The 15,510-nt window shown below is 34.1% G+C and overlaps 2 protein-coding genes across 5 annotated transcripts; one reads left to right on the top strand and one right to left on the bottom strand.

Annotated features, from left to right (window-relative positions):
• The first annotated feature begins 30 nt into the window (after positions 1-30).
• Nplp1 (Neuropeptide-like precursor 1) lies at positions 31-12,239 on the top strand. Of its 3 annotated transcripts, XR_010822619.1 has the most exons (6): positions 31-137; positions 6,584-6,987; positions 7,170-8,014; positions 8,310-8,519; positions 8,597-8,694; positions 10,148-10,284. XR_010822619.1 is itself a non-coding variant. In XM_066727095.1 (5 exons), the coding sequence occupies exons 1-5, from the start codon at positions 63-65 to the stop codon at positions 10,275-10,277; spliced, it is 1,605 nt and encodes a 534-aa protein (XP_066583192.1). In that variant the 5' UTR covers positions 31-62; the 3' UTR covers positions 10,278-12,239. The 3 variants fall into 3 exon arrangements, 2 of the variants coding, with proteins under 2 accessions (XP_066583192.1, XP_066583193.1); XM_066727095.1 differs by lacking the exon at positions 8,597-8,694 and having other exon boundaries at positions 8,310-8,460; positions 10,148-12,239; XM_066727096.1 differs by lacking the exons at positions 8,310-8,519; positions 8,597-8,694 and having other exon boundaries at positions 10,148-12,239.
• A 145-nt stretch (positions 12,240-12,384) lies between these two features.
• On the bottom strand, positions 12,385-15,101 carry LOC136773420 (probable serine/threonine-protein kinase clkA). 2 transcript variants are annotated; one of them, XM_066727094.1, is made up of 4 exons: positions 14,947-15,101; positions 14,763-14,877; positions 12,862-14,705; positions 12,385-12,787 (listed from the first exon to the last, which is right to left on the bottom strand). In XM_066727094.1, exons 1-4 carry the CDS (start codon positions 15,001-15,003, stop codon positions 12,782-12,784), a joined length of 2,022 nt encoding a protein of 673 aa, XP_066583191.1. In that variant the 5' UTR covers positions 15,004-15,101; the 3' UTR covers positions 12,385-12,781. The 2 variants fall into 2 exon arrangements, with proteins under 2 accessions (XP_066583191.1, XP_066583190.1); XM_066727093.1 differs by having other exon boundaries at positions 12,862-14,877.
• Between the last annotated feature and the right edge of the window lie 409 nt (positions 15,102-15,510).

Genomic DNA, 15,510 nt, shown 5'->3' on the forward strand with positions numbered 1-15,510 from the left:
TCAGAAGCACTACTCACTTTCGGAAAGTCATATTAACCGGAACTCTTTCGTTTTACCCGGAAATGGGCTTTACGGGGAACTACTTCATAAGTTTCCTGCTTTGTGTGGCTGTTGTAAATGAAGTTCGTCTACCTACGGTAAGCCTTTTCTCCTTATTTTCTAATTTTTTAAACAGAATAATTTAATTAAGTGGAAATATTTGGCCACTTATTCCTATCTGTAAAAAAATTTACTGACTTAAACTAATTGATCTTTTTTCTTTTGTTTTAAATTTACATTATTTCATTAATTCAACAAATAGGCAGGCAACGATATATTAAGGTCAATATTACTATATAGGCAAAGCAACACAAATAAATCTGGCATTGAATAAAAAACGACATAAAGTTTTATGAGTGAATGAAAATACTTTAGAAAAGTAAATGGAGATTTAAGTGTATATAGTATATTGCTACGCGTGTGAACGAGATGTGGGAAGTTCTCTAATTTTATTGAATAAATTTGTACAGCTGGCAATCCCTTCTTGATACAGCCAATAACTTTTCTTATTTTGTCTGGCCAATCCCATTTTACTTTATCCTTAAGTACACAGAAAGATCTCTTTATTGTATATGTTTCTGATCTTTGCAAATATTGTTTCAATTTCTTTTCCAAATCTTTACTTTTTCAACCATAGTTTCTTTATACAGATATTTTAAGGTATTATTTAATTATAGATATACTATGAGACGGAATAACAAATTAATAAAGAATACAGTTAGCTCCAATTGTTTCTTTACGATCAAAAGACTGCCACACAAACAGAAAATTAATCTTAATTCGGGCTCACACTCAATTTTCATCGCTTAGACACTGCACGAAGACTATTATATTCCGTTCACGTTTCTCCTTAAACGTATCGAGAAACTTGCCAGTTGTTTAATATTTCAGTACTTACGAGGGATAGTTACAACTTTACTGGGAGTGCGTTGCAAACAACTCATCTGAGAGTCATATCCGCTTTATGACGTAATAGTCACCGCACAGATGTTCCAAAATTTCCTCACGTAAAGCCAAAAATTCAACACACACCAAAAATATACTTCAAATCAAATATTATAGCTATTTACGGATTCCAATTATAGACATCTTGTATATAATATTTTCTAATAAAAGAACTAGAATGATAAAATTTAAATTATTTTGTTAAAAAATAATTAAATTCTTATAAGAGACTGTATCGAAGGAAACCTCATAAAACGCCCATATTCACCAATCAATCGATAAATATCTTCAATTTTATTTTGATCCTCAATAGTATCGTTTTTTTGCTTTTTCGCTTTCCTATTATCTGTATAATAGCTCAGCAACAGGTTTGCCTTTTATCCTACCCTCATCTTATTCCCCCATCTTCTACTCACTAATTTTTCTCTCTCTTAATTGAATTTCTTCATCAAATTACACTTGGTACAATTCATTAAATTTTACTACGTTAATGGGACTTTAACAATTATCACTCCGTATAAATTTACACAAATCATTTTTTTAATTACGAATTTTTTACTTCGTCCACATTAGATCTCCTAATTATCGATTCATTTAATACATGAAAGAGTCTTTTCAAGAAAAATTAAAGGTCTATAAAGAGCTTCCGCTACAGTTGCTAACAATTTTATAGAAATTGTTAGCTCCAAAATTGTAAGAGGAAAAGAGGAAAAGAGAAAAAGAGGGAGGGGTGGTTTGGTATTAAAATTTCTTATAAGTAGTGCAAGTATCTGATAGTAAGAGCGACGTGTGACGAACTTTAAAGAGAATTACTTATTGTCGCAAAGCAAGCAGAAAAAATGCTATTAGGGTATGCCGTTTAGAAATGAAATTCAGAACTAAGACCCATCACTAAAATAGTACAAATCTTTAATATGGATAATGTACAAAAAATTGTTCTTTATAAAAAAGTTATCAATTAGAAAATCGAAGCATTTAAATACAGACAACGAAATTTATATAACTACTTAACATATTAAGCTGCTTGATAAAAATTTTTAATGAGTCAATGAGCTGGATGAGTCAGAGATAAGCCGACTAATATTGGATATATTCATGTGAAAAATCAAGCTATTCTGTCGAATATGGCTGGTGGTAACATCTGGCATAACACGAACGGTGTTAATTTATGAAACCGAGTAGGTGTTGGCAACTCTTGGTAATCGAGAAAACAAAGCTCTAGCACGTTGATCAGATCACACAAGCAATGTTACGTGTACGTATCTTTACATGTCAAGAAATTCCTTCTATCTCTCGCGTACATGCCACAGCCTATGTAAATAGCATTCTGAAGTTTCCATCTCTGTCCTCCTTGCATTTCCACCTTATTATTATCCATAATATATGTGTACATTACATATATGAGTTACTTCGACGAGTCAGTCATTTACCCAAACTACTTTTTTTTCAAAATATAAAATTTCATTCGCAAAATTGTGCCTCAAAGATACAAGTTTTAACTCTGTATTTCTCTTCTTTTGTTAGAAAAAAAAAAGAATTATACAAGAAAGCTCGATTAATTTTTATAGGTTATAATTCATCTGGAAAAATCGATCCAAATAATAAAATAAATTTATGATCGACCATAACAATCATTATATCAATTTCGAGTGTTACGATTGAAAGCAATTAAGTCGGTTGGATTATCTTAATTAATTCTACGATAAATTCAATAATACTAATACATAAAGTTATTCTGTATGCCTCATAAGGCTTCTGCTAACCACTATATAATTACAGTAACCTAGGAAAATTATGACATAACAGAGGTTTTACAACGTTTGACAAACTGATTTCAAATAAATTTCAGTTTATATTGTAAAGTTTAAAATATATGAACTGTTAAAGATGAGCATTTGAAGTTGCGTCGTTTGGAATGTTTAAAAATATGTTGTTACATGCGCACATATAGCAAACCAAAAACATCTGGAAATATGAACCATATTTTTAATAAAACGATCATTGAAATTATCGCGGAATACCTTCAGCTTATTTACAAATCATTCAAGCTATATGCTTTCCTACAGAGGAAATTACTGATGAAAGATAAAATGAAAGATGCTACCGTAAGATTGCGGAAAAGGTCACGCAGCCACTCGGATACTAATGAAATACTCTTGTATATTTCCAATCATTGTGTAAAAATTTCTATTGAACTTTTACCCTCAGATAAACAGAAAAAAATCGAAAAAAATAAACATATTTTTTTATATTATTAAATAATTTATCATAATTTAATAATTAGGGGGAAAGATTGATCCATAAAAAGAGATAAACCCGAGTGTATGTGGGCGCATTATTGTGTGTATACGTAAATCAGGAAACACACCGAATTCTATTTAGTTTAGCTGTTTACGCGATGCTACTGCGAATGACAACAATAAATCACGATGTTCCTGCGTGGCTTCAAACCGAGACAGCATATCTACAGATAATGTCACACATGTTAGTGAATGTGATTAATGCATCGTATTTGTGTATGCAAAACTATTAAAACTTTCTTATTAATAAATGGCTGTCTAATGCGAAAAACCAGTTCAATGAATTTAGAATGATAGCAAACTGATCTTACAATGCAATAAGCAGACTGAATAACTCGGAAAATCAATCGACTTGTAATTAATTCCCCAATGTCACCTTACTTCTTTGCTGTTATATTTTTATTCAATTAGTTGTGATATAATTATATATAAGTCATTGAATAATAATGATAGAAAGAAAATTTAAGGAGAGAAAGAGAGAGAGAGAGAGAGAGAGAGAGAAATATCGTTTATCAATGTAACGAAATGGCAGGTACGGTTACCGCACGAGCGATCGTCCTCTGGGGGTGGAAGCTTATAAAAAAATGAGAAAGGTATAGTCACTTAAAGCTATCAGCCCTTGATACGTAGCTAAACACGACTGAACCATTCCTTTGTTAATGCTTTAGTAGATCGTTAATGGAGTTATACGTCAATCATTCGCATTCACGTATAGAGCCAAGATGTTTTACTTTTACGAATATAACTTTAAATTTTTTTGTAGGAAATTTATCATACTATATATCAAAGTTAATATTCTTGTATTGTATCAGATTTCTGTGAAACATGATCTTACAATTAAACAAATATATCTATTCGTAATGATGACACATATGTATGTCATAGAGAGATTTTTCTGAAAATTTATCTAATGCGAAGTTAGAAATTGATATTGAAATATAAAAATGATTCAAGTAGAAGTGATGAAATAGTAAAATTACTTATAAAGCTGAATTTTATTATTTCAAGTAATGTCTTTCTATTATTTGATCGCTAAAGTAGCTGAGGAGGTTTGATCATTTCTATCTGAACTTTTTAAATGAAATTATTGATTCTAGGTTTTGCTAAACTTATTTTATTTGTTGATAACATTTTTATTAGCAAATTTACATAGATTAGGATAAAAATATTATTGCTAGAAAAGAAGGGTGTATATATAAAATGTTAGAAGGTATAATTTATGATGAATGCAGTGGATTTTACGAAGCGTGACACGACTTGAGAAATTTGTCCTTCGAACCTGAATACGCATCAATACTCTACTGAAAACACAACCATGTAGTCTTCTTCCCTCTAGGAGAAATTCTTGAAAAAGCCTTCACCCATACTTGTTGCAATTGTAATTTTTTTCGAGGTTTCTATCGCTCGTTCACTCATGGAGTATCTTGCGATCGATGGGGAATATAATGGACGTGTTAAGTCCTGAATTTACTTATGAATTATTCCAGTCACGAAAAGTCTTCTCTTTATATATTATGTAGCATATACTATATGCATATCGTCAGAAAATGTGCCATAGGTTTTTTAAATAAGTGACCCCTGAGCCTGTTATGTGATAATTATTAAGTTATATATTTGCCAACTCATTATTCAGTTGAAAATAAAAAATTAGCAATAAGGTTATAGCAGCATGATGAAATGATTAATTAATTAATAATTAAGCGTGATTTTTCTGAGGAGTTAAATGGGATTTAATGTCTAACACCGAATCACGCAAATGATAGTCATTCTAGAATGAGAGAAATGAGATAAGAACGGCACACACAAACAGATGGCTTCAAACATTCGGAAGAAAGAAATGCTCTGTTTACATACATATAGGGTCTCGTTGACGGATCGGAAAACGCTTTGTCACTAACCATTGCCTTTCCAGGAAGCGTTTTCCAGTCTCTTTCTTTACTCTTCTGCAACTTTTCTCGTTTATCAGTCCGATATCACAAGACTACTTTAGTTATCTGTCATGAAACACTCCCATGAAAAGCTCGAATTTATTTAATGAAATAGCTGAAACTTTTTCTTTTGCTCATCTCAAGAATCTCTGGTATCTCTAGAATTTATCCAACGTCATCCTTAGTTTGCTTGTAAACTTCGAACGTTTGAAAAATCTGATTAATTTCTAACTACCTATTATTACTAAGATGAAGAAATTATTTGCTTTGAGATACAATTCAATTTGTGATTAGTAATTTTCAATTTTTACGCGAGTAATATATATATACATATATATTCACACGTACAAAGTTATTGATGTGACTGTAGTGTATTCAATCAGATAGTAGTTCAAACCCAATTCTCTCTCCCTCTCTCTCTCTCTCTCTCTCTCTCTCTTCCATTCAAATGTTACGCCATATGCTCTGCAGATGATAGTTGTAAAAACTAAAGCGTCAATCCCTTTTAAAACAAGAATTTGAAATGTTTTCAATGAATTAGAAGCTTTCATAAAATAATCCACCATTCTATTTTAGTCACGTAGGCACTGTAGTATAGGCTTTACTCGTGAATTATTATGTAGTATATACCATTAATCATACATACTTTATTCATAATTTTACTAGTAAAATTCTTCGTGCAAACTCAATATAAATCACAATACTTTTCACTAATTACACGCGGAAAATAATTAATTAATGATTTAGTTGATGCAACCAGATATATTTTTGTGCACATACGAAATTCTGAATCATATGGCAAAAAAGTACTTGACACGTTTAACAGATTCAAATCTTTGTCGAGTAATATTAAATCAGCTATAGGTCACACTAAACAATTACCTGAAGAATTTTACAGATGAGAGGGACAATAATGAGCCAAGTCTCGATTGAATTTATGTCCGTCACAGTGACGACGATTTAAGCACGGGGATAGCTGTCTCGCGTCCCAAGAGCTCACGTTCCAGACTTTATTGATTAATATCATCATCGAGAAAACGTGCGTCATACGAAATCTTCATAGTATTATAAGTATATACTACTTTTAATATTCTTTCCAATCACGAATGAGCCAGTTTGGACTCTATGTACGTACTGAAGTAAGTGTGTAATACGATAGCTCGCATAATAAAGCTGGAACTGCCGCGTGCTAATCAATGCGTTGAAATGGGCATGGAAACTTGATTATTGGAAGACAATAAGGAAACTGTCCACTATTGTTTCCATATTAGTATAAGGAATGCTGAATCAATAGCCGGTACGATCGATGGTAACAAAGTGAAAATTCATGAGAATTAAAAGTCCTCAAACGATATGATTGATTCTGTTTAGGTGACGTGTCAGAATGAGGAGGGAGCATTGTGCTTCCCGAAGAAGCTTCTGATGGAGTTGGTGGGTTTGCCCGAGCTGAGATCGAGAATGTCGAAGAGGCCGAATTTGCAGGATTTTGCGGACGATCAGATTACTGATGAAATTTGCCTGCCTGACGATCTATACTTGGAATTTGCGGAGGATCCTGGGATGCGAGAGTTTTTCGCCCTCATTGATCGAGCGCAAAGTTATCGTTACGATCCACGTTTCTACGCCGATTTAGGGGATATCGAGCCGAAAAAGCTTCAGACGGAGATGATAAAACGCAGCTTGGCCACTCTGGCGAAAAACGACGATCTACCCACTACCGTCCGTGAACGTCCGGTATCTGGCGACGATGAGGAAAAAAGAAGCGTTGCTTCGAGGTAAAATTTCTCTTGTAATACGTCGGATCTCTTTTTCTCTATTTTCTCTCTCTCTCTCTCTCTCTCTCTCTCTCTATTATAAAAACTATCTCATCTATGCTCTTTAACGCTCTCGTATCTCGCTCTGATGAACTCAAAGCGACGCGAGCTTTTTAATCGATGGAAAATTTTCTTCTCGGTAGACTGATCGACGAAGAGAGAAGGAAAAACATGGCAGACGCGATACAGGACTATACATTGCCGAACGGAGAGATCGACGTGGTGGCCTTGGCAAGGGACTATCCGTACAACAAGAGGAACGTGGGATCCGTCGCGCGAGATTACGGTCTCCCATCGGGCAAACGCAACGTGGCGTCCTTGGCCAGAGATTACGGTCTGCCCTCTGGCAAAAGGAACGTAGCCTCCTTAGCCAGGGATCGAATGTTGCCACTATCCGGCAAGACGAATGCAGCTTCCTCGGGTAGGGGAATTTATTTGCTGCCCCAAAGCGTCAAGAGAAACGTTGCTGCCCTGGCGAGAGATTATGCTCTACCCACAACTAGCGTGGCCAATTTGAAGAGGTACTTGGGCTCCCTGGCCATATCGGACGGCCTGCCGAATCGTCAAAACGACGATACCCTGGCGAGGAACGGTGATTGGTCTGTTAGCAAACGTTCCTTTCCTCCTGGTGGCCTCATCATTAGGACCCTCAACAGACATGGAAGGTCCTTGACCGAAAAACAATTATCAGGGGCTAAGGAGCAAGGGCTCAAACTTTCCCATGATGCTTCTTCCGGTGCCACCGATCGCCAGGAGGCTGACCGAAATAACAACGCCAGCCAAAGGAGCAACGATGTAACCACGAACGATGCTTTTCTCTACAATGGCAAGTCGCACAGGAGAAGCTCTCAGGATAAGAGAATCAAAAGGAGCATCGATTCTGACGACTATCCCTATTTGGCAGTGCAAAACGCGAATTTCTTGGATTACGAGGACCTTATCGAAGCTTTGTCCGAACACTATCCAAGGGCTGTAAAGAGATTCATGGGTAAGTGACAGTTTCTCGGATAACTTTATTGATCCTTCTGATCTCATACCAGATGTCTCATGATTTTAAGAAAAATACAGAATAATCTAAACTTTAGCTTTTATATCTTCGAATGATCGTAAAACTGATCAGTATATTTATAATTCTAAAGAGTTTATTACTCATATTTTGGATGTATCATTATATGGGTGATAGGAAGATACTGGATGATACGGTGGTATATCGCGGTAATTTATTTTAAAAGACGGACCATCATAATACATTTGGCGAAATTAAAGGAGATTGTGGGGAACAGGTCCTGCGTTGGGGATGCAGGCAGAACTGGATTATCCAGGAGGTTATCTGGCAACGAATAAACGACACATTGGTGCAGCTGTTCGTCAAGGCTATCTCCCGTCCTTCAGAGCATCTCGATTTTCGCGATCTCCGCGATATCTGGTCGGAAGGTCAGACCGTTAGGCCCCTCGTGGTTAAAAACTTCGTTGATTCTCTTCCTCTCGTTCATGTATGTTGTACCTGTAGTTTTAACAGTAAATCCTCCGAACACATGAAAATCATCCTTTTTTCCAACATCAACAACAGCAACGACATTATTCAACGTCTTGTGCCCTCTAAAGATTGTCTTCTTCTTCTTCTTCTACTGCCTCTACTCTTTCTACTTCTCCTCGGAGTTAACCACGGTAGATAGGTGTTAAATGTTCTACTGGATTAATGATATTTTGAACTTTGTGTGTGTAGGATCTCCTTTAATATTCAATTATTTAATTTAACAAGCTCCCTGGATACCGACCTATTGTGCTTTTAGGAAATATATGTCCGAACGCCGCTTATGATATATGTTAAAGTTTAGCTGGCTTTGCAAAATTAGATAAAATTTATCAGTCAACGTTAGTTCGGCGTCAGTAGTGACTGAAAATCCTATCCTTAAATCCATTTAAAAAAATGCAAAACTGTTAAGGTGCTTTGAGTGTCTCTAATTTGTTTAGAGTACTTATATAATTAAAATGAAGTGCTGAGTAACCAAGCTCTAATGACAATTCCACACAATGTTGTTGTTAGCTTGTAACTACAGCATCTAGATTAGATATGAAATTCCAGATGAAACTACCGGGGTAGCGATTACATCAAGAGAAACTTCATTTTAAACTTTACTCTTTTGTTAAACTTCCGACTGTTTGAAGCTTACGCTGACTGCGAATAAAAATATATATTATCTAGTATATTTCGAAATTATTTCATTAAGATTCGTAAGAAATGAAAAGAAGTTTCTCCCGAATGGTTTATGTGTAATGAAAAAGTAAAATAATTTGTTTATCCTATAAACTAGCTCATATTTTTGTTACATTTTTTCTCCAGATAAAGAATGAAAAATAACTTCTGCCAGATGCTTTTCTTATGCGAGGCACTTTTTTATATCCTGTAAAGTATTTCAAACTTTCTCACATTTTCATTCAGAGCAAATAAATCCGATTTTGCATTGAATAGGGACCGGAACATCCCAATGCTGTATCCCGATTCCAGAGTATAAATAGATGTCTTTATTACTCTTTCACATTTAAATTTTTTTCAATAAAATCAAGTTATATTTTGAACATCCTGTTATTGTTTAAATGTATCAATTTATATTACTTAAAATTAATGTATTAATTGCATGGTAAACATTTCCTATAGAAAATATAATTGTTAGCAAATCAATGTTCCTAAACTTTAATTTTTTGAGAAATAAAAAGCAGCGTATGTTTAAGAGATTTCAAATATATTTGTGCGATATATCAAGGCACCTTGGTGACAAAGTATTTTTTATTTAAAAGAAAAATAATATACTAACGATCAAATGACTGGCTTTGCCTTAACAAACTACGCATGAATAATATTTAATTCTTTTCATCATCGCTGGCTGTATTTACTTCTCAAGAAATTACTAAATATTTAGTCATTTTGGAATCTGCAAATGTCGGTAACTTTTAGTATATGAGCTCGGCTTATATATATAAATGGTAGATACAGTAGATCGCTAAAATTGTAGGATATTTCCATTTTTGTGTACTAGTAGGAAAAATATAGCATGGAGAAATCAATGGGTAATATACAAATGGTATGACTATACTAACAAACTTTTGCAAAATATTTCAGGGAGAATTCCTCAGATGGGTCCTCGTCCGACTACACCCCCAACACGGCAGCTTGGACGTTAAGTTTGAAGCCTCGTTACCTGCCATTTTTCAGAGGGGATTGTCGTCACGGTTTCCAAAGATTGCAGTAATACCGACAACCGATCATTATTTTTCTTCACTAGCTTTGCCATTGCATTAAATTTTCTAATTCCTCTTCTTTAATTAAGCTCTATTATGATTGTTTGATTTACCGTTAATCCTAAACCGGACTTGAACTTAATTTCATCTTAAAAACTATCAGATGTGTTACATAGAATATAGATTTTATGTATGCATGGGTCTTAACCTCGATATTAAGCTCAAATTCCGTTTATGAATACTGGGGTTATAAAATTCTGCCTTACTTTCAGCCGGTAGAATAGAAATCTACAATCGAGTCTTTAATCAACTGTAAGTAAAGCAGAAGCATGAAGTATTTTGAAAACAAAAAAAGAGTTTTAGTAGTAATAACTTAAACGCATAATGATACGATAAAGAAGGAAGCGAACGAAGATGGTAAAGAATTGTAGATAATGCGATTAGCTGCTTATATTCCTTTTTGAATTTTGTAGTATCGAAAATCCTGTCTCTCGTATAACACATCTATAAATTTATGTTCGATTCAAAGTTTATATTATTCGACATTTGTAAATCTCCATGGAATACATTAAAAATATATAAGCGGGAAGTACGCGATACACATTCCTTTTTATATTTTTATAGATTTAAAGAGAAACTATTATTATTCACTTGCGTAATTTAAAGAATATACAGTTAATCCTACATTAGTTTAATATATTATTTTTCAGATGTTTCGAATTAATATAGAGTTTCAATAAAGATATTAATTTTCTGAGCTTAGTGTCATAATTTGCTACAAACAAACAGATAGTCAATAATATACGAAAATTGTGGACAATAATCTTTAAGCTAATCAAGTTCTATAATCCTGCATGAATAATCATTTCTAAAAGCAAAAACTATTCTCTAATTTTGATTCTAAATAGAGCTACCAAAATGATGAATAAAATATAGCAACTAATTAGAATTACTATAAGCGAGCGTTTATCGTCATTTGAAAGATGTACTAATCTCTATCGAAAATAATTTACTCTATAGGGCTGATCATTCTTAACAGAAGAATCAACTCAATGCTGTTAAAGGGATTTACCTCTATGTATTAAAATTTGTAGTGCGCGCAATTACTCAAGCCCTGACAATAATACAATTATCCTCAAAGTTCTATCAGTGCTTTAATTGTTTCTTCGAGCATTAAGACTGTAAGAGTAAAACTTTGAGGGTCGACGATATATACATATATTTGCGCAATATAAATAATTTATCTTCAGGATATTCCTTGGAATATTATCGTCGTTCTTTGTGTACCTTTTTTTAATTCAATAATATACCAGAGTATCGATATAAAACATGAAATTAAAGAAGCTGTTTATGATATAATGATTAGTGGTCAAGCTTGCAGGCTCGAAAAATGTGAAAATCCCTATATAATTTTTAGACGAATCATGAAAATGATATTTTTAATGAAGCTGCAATCGTCTAATATTTATAAGCATCGCATCGTTGGAAAGCTTGCAAGCTCATTTAGCGATAACCCAATTTCAATTGTATCTTATTAGTCTATATGTGTATCTTGTAACAAAATATTATTAAAAAAATTATCACGTATTGTGTGTAAAAATCTATGTAACATATAAAGATTGCCGATATAAGGACTGGAGACATTTGTCGAGTGTACACTCTTGACTAATCATTGCTGTGGACGACATATAAAAAAATCTACGTTTATTTGTCTTTACGATAATGTAATATGTGTTTATCTAGACAATAATGGATAATTGAATGACAATAAAGCGATAATATCATTGAAGTAAAATTATCCCTAAAGCAAATTTTTCTTTCCCATGCAGATATAATAATATATGATTCAAACAAACTACCTTATTACTTTAATTACCCATACTATACCATTAATAGGCTACAAATCTTTATGCAAATATAGACAGTTTTTCAAGTTTATTGACTTCAAATAAGCAATAAAATTTTACTAAATCCAATTCTTCATTCAACTGTATATCAGTTCGTAGAAATTTGATAAATAGTTTATATCTATCACACAAGCTATTTTTTAAGAAGTTTTATATTTGCATAAAGATTTATAGTCTGACTAGTAAACTATAATCAAAAATCTTTGGGCCATATGTTTGCAAAATAATTTATTAATAATGAGTCTTATAAAAATAGTTTTCTATTTATTTTTCTCGGTACATTTACCTAGCGTTTCTAAAACTAATTCATAGTCAGGAAAATAATATGTTCCAAAAATCAATGACTCTTTGAACAATATAATTCAATGCACGCTTTGCAAGCTGATCCATCTGAGGTATGGGAGCGACTGCTGTAGAGACTTCTTTCTTCGTCCCAAATTCGTTACTACCTTCATAACTGTTACCTTCATAATTGCTAACGACATTACCAGTATTATTGTTGTCACCATTTCTATTACCATTAATGATATTACCATTGGCAATGTCGTTCCCATTAGACACTTTATTGTCGTTGTTCCCATCACCAGAATTGTTAATAATGAAGGACGTTATTTCTGAAATGATATAAGTAACAAAGGAAAATTATTATTTATAAAATTATACTCAATTCTTAAAAAATGTTACCTACGCTACTGTCCTCTTCACTGGAAGCTTCACTGCTGCTGCTTCCAGAACCTTGTTTAGCGAGTATTCTTTTCAGGTGTCTCAAATGAATGGCGGAACGATGTTTTTCAATCAAATCGCGAATTTTCTCAGGATTATTGCGTGCCTCGATTAACCGAGCGATAGCAGCGGCAAGTTTTTTCCGATTATCAGATACTTCATGGTGTTTACCGCCATTGCCTCTTAAGATTCCATTAACACCATTGCTACCATTAGCAGCGCTGTTATCAACGTTATCATCCCCCGGAATGCTGATTGCAAAAGCCTGTATTAGAGGGCCCCTTCTTCTCCCCACGTTACCAGAATTGCCATTTGCTCCATTATTATTTCCATTTACAGCATTGCCATCAATGTTATCGTCTCCATTTGAAACACTGTTACCACTATTGTCACTACCGGAATTGTTGATAACGAAAGGAGAAGCTGCTGGACCTCGCTTTTTAGCCACGTTACCAGAATCATTATTGTTACCATTTGTATTACCATTTACGATATTACCATCTACAGTGTCATTCCCATTTTCAACTTTATTTCCACTGTTCGAACTGCCTGCATTATTTATGATTAAAGTAGTCACAGATGGACGTTTGTTATTATCGACATTGCCAGAATTATCGTTTGCTCCATTACCATTGCCGTTCACCACATTGCCATCGACGTCATCATTTCCGTTCGAAACTTCGTTATTATTGTTAGTGTCTCCAGAATTATTAATTATCAGTGGTGTAATAGCTGGTCGTTTACCCTTGTCCACATTACCAGAACCATTATTCTCACCATTGCTGTTACCATTTACAACATTACCATCAACATCGTCATTTTCGTTAGAGACTTTATTGTCTTTGTTAGAATCGCCTGAATTGTTAATTATCAGTGGTGTTACAGCTGGTCCTTTACCCTTATCCACATTGCCAGAACCATTATTCTCGCCGTTGCTGTTTCCATTTACAACATTACCATCAACATCGTCATTACCATTGGTAACATTGTTTCCTTTATTTTCGCTGCCTGAATTATTAATTATCAGTGGTGTTATAGCTGGTCCTTTATCCTTGTTCACATTGCCAGAACCATTATTCTCGCCATTGCTGTTACCATTTACCACATTGCCATCAACATCGTCATTGCCGTTAGTAACGTTGTTCCCATTATTTTCGTTACCTGAATTGTTTATTATGAATTGAGCAGCTTTCGGTCCACTTTCCTTAACATTTCCAGAATCACTATTTTGCCCGTTGTGATTACCATTTACCAGGTTACCATCGACGTTATCATGTCCATTTGAAACAGTGTTACCGTTATTAGTATTGCCCGAGCTGTTGATGATTAAAGGAGAAACCACTGGTTCATTGTCTTTAGCCACGTTACCCGTGTTATTGTTATTTCCATTACTGTTTCCATTTACTACATTGCCATCAACATTGTCATCACCGTTGACAACAGCATTTGCAGTATTATTATTACCAGAATTATTAATAATCAACGGAGAAACTTTTGGTTCTTCTTCCTTAACATTTCCAGAGTCACTGTTTTTCCCATTGCCGTTACCGTTAACTAAGTTACCATCAACGTTATCGTGTCCGTTTGAAACAGTGTTACCGTTGTTGATGCTACCCGAACTGTTGATGATTAAAGGAGAAACGCTTGGGCTTTTGTCCTTGCTGACGTTACCAGTATTATTGTTGTTTCCATTGCTGTTTCCGTTCACCACATTGCCATCGGTATTGTCATCGCCATTGGCCACATTATTTCCAGTATTGTTATTACCAGAATTGTTTATAATAAATAGAGAGGCTTCTGCTGTTTCTTCTTTAACATTACCAGAATTAGTGTTGTTCCCATTTTCATTACCATTTATAACGTTACCATTAGTATCGTCGTTTCCATTGGAAATGCTATTATTGATATTAGCATTACCAGCACTATTGATGATCAATGGAGATATATCATCGGATACCGGCTGACTGACAGCCGCGTAAGCCTAAAATTATTTAAACAATAAGAAAAATTATTTTAGCTATATTAACCTTTTTTTCCACTTGTAACTTACCAAAGAAGCAATTAGTAATAGACGGAGCATTTTCATCTTTTCACGGGTTGATTTCATAACACGAAATGGGTTTATATATTCCGGTTAAATGCATAAAATGCCACTGATAGGCGGGAGCAAATAAATGACGCTAATGGTTTAATAATACTTGAACTGACGGCAGAGGTCGAAACTGACAAATATTGCACTTATTCCAAGAATTCCAAAACGGTTAAAAGCAATTTGTTTCGCATATCTGGAAACCCACGTTCTGCAATGTCAATAATCCGACTACGTCTTCAAACAAACTGAACTATGCTGTGAAAAAGTCAAGTCAGACGGGAGGCAAACTTCATGCAACTATTATTATAACGATTAGAGGGATTTTATCTCAAAGTGTAATCAGTGATAAAAGCAATCATATGATATAACACTTCTAGCTTCCTGCGAATAGAATATGTGGCTCTTTATTAAAATTTACTTATCTGAAACGGGAAGATGGGTCTCAAAATAGGATTAAGCAGTCACGATCGACGCTCTTCATTAAATTATTCCGACAATTACTTAAAAAAAAAATTTTTTTTT

The sequence above is a fragment of the Prorops nasuta genome, unplaced genomic scaffold, assembly GCF_024137725.1.
Source record: "Prorops nasuta isolate Cenicafe-Biocafe unplaced genomic scaffold, Cenicafe_Pnas_1.2 PNAS00005, whole genome shotgun sequence".
Classification (NCBI taxonomy): domain Eukaryota; kingdom Metazoa; phylum Arthropoda; class Insecta; order Hymenoptera; family Bethylidae; genus Prorops; species Prorops nasuta.

Bases quoted from the DNA above. Each gene is read 5' to 3' on its own strand.
- Nplp1 (XM_066727095.1), top strand. From the start codon at position 63: ATGGGCTTTACGGGGAACTACTTCATAAGTTTCCTGCTTTGTGTGGCT. The intron at 6,988-7,169 runs GTAAAATTTCTC...TCTTCTCGGTAG, and splicing joins AAAAGAAGCGTTGCTTCGAG to ACTGATCGACGAAGAGAGAA. The intron at 8,015-8,309 runs GTAAGTGACAGT...TGTGGGGAACAG, and splicing joins GGCTGTAAAGAGATTCATGG to GTCCTGCGTTGGGGATGCAG.
- LOC136773420 (XM_066727093.1), bottom strand. From the start codon at position 15,003: ATGAAATCAACCCGTGAAAAGATGAAAATGCTCCGTCTATTACTAATT. The intron at 14,878-14,946 runs GTAAGTTACAAG...AAATAATTTTAG, and splicing joins TATTACTAATTGCTTCTTTG to GCTTACGCGGCTGTCAGTCA.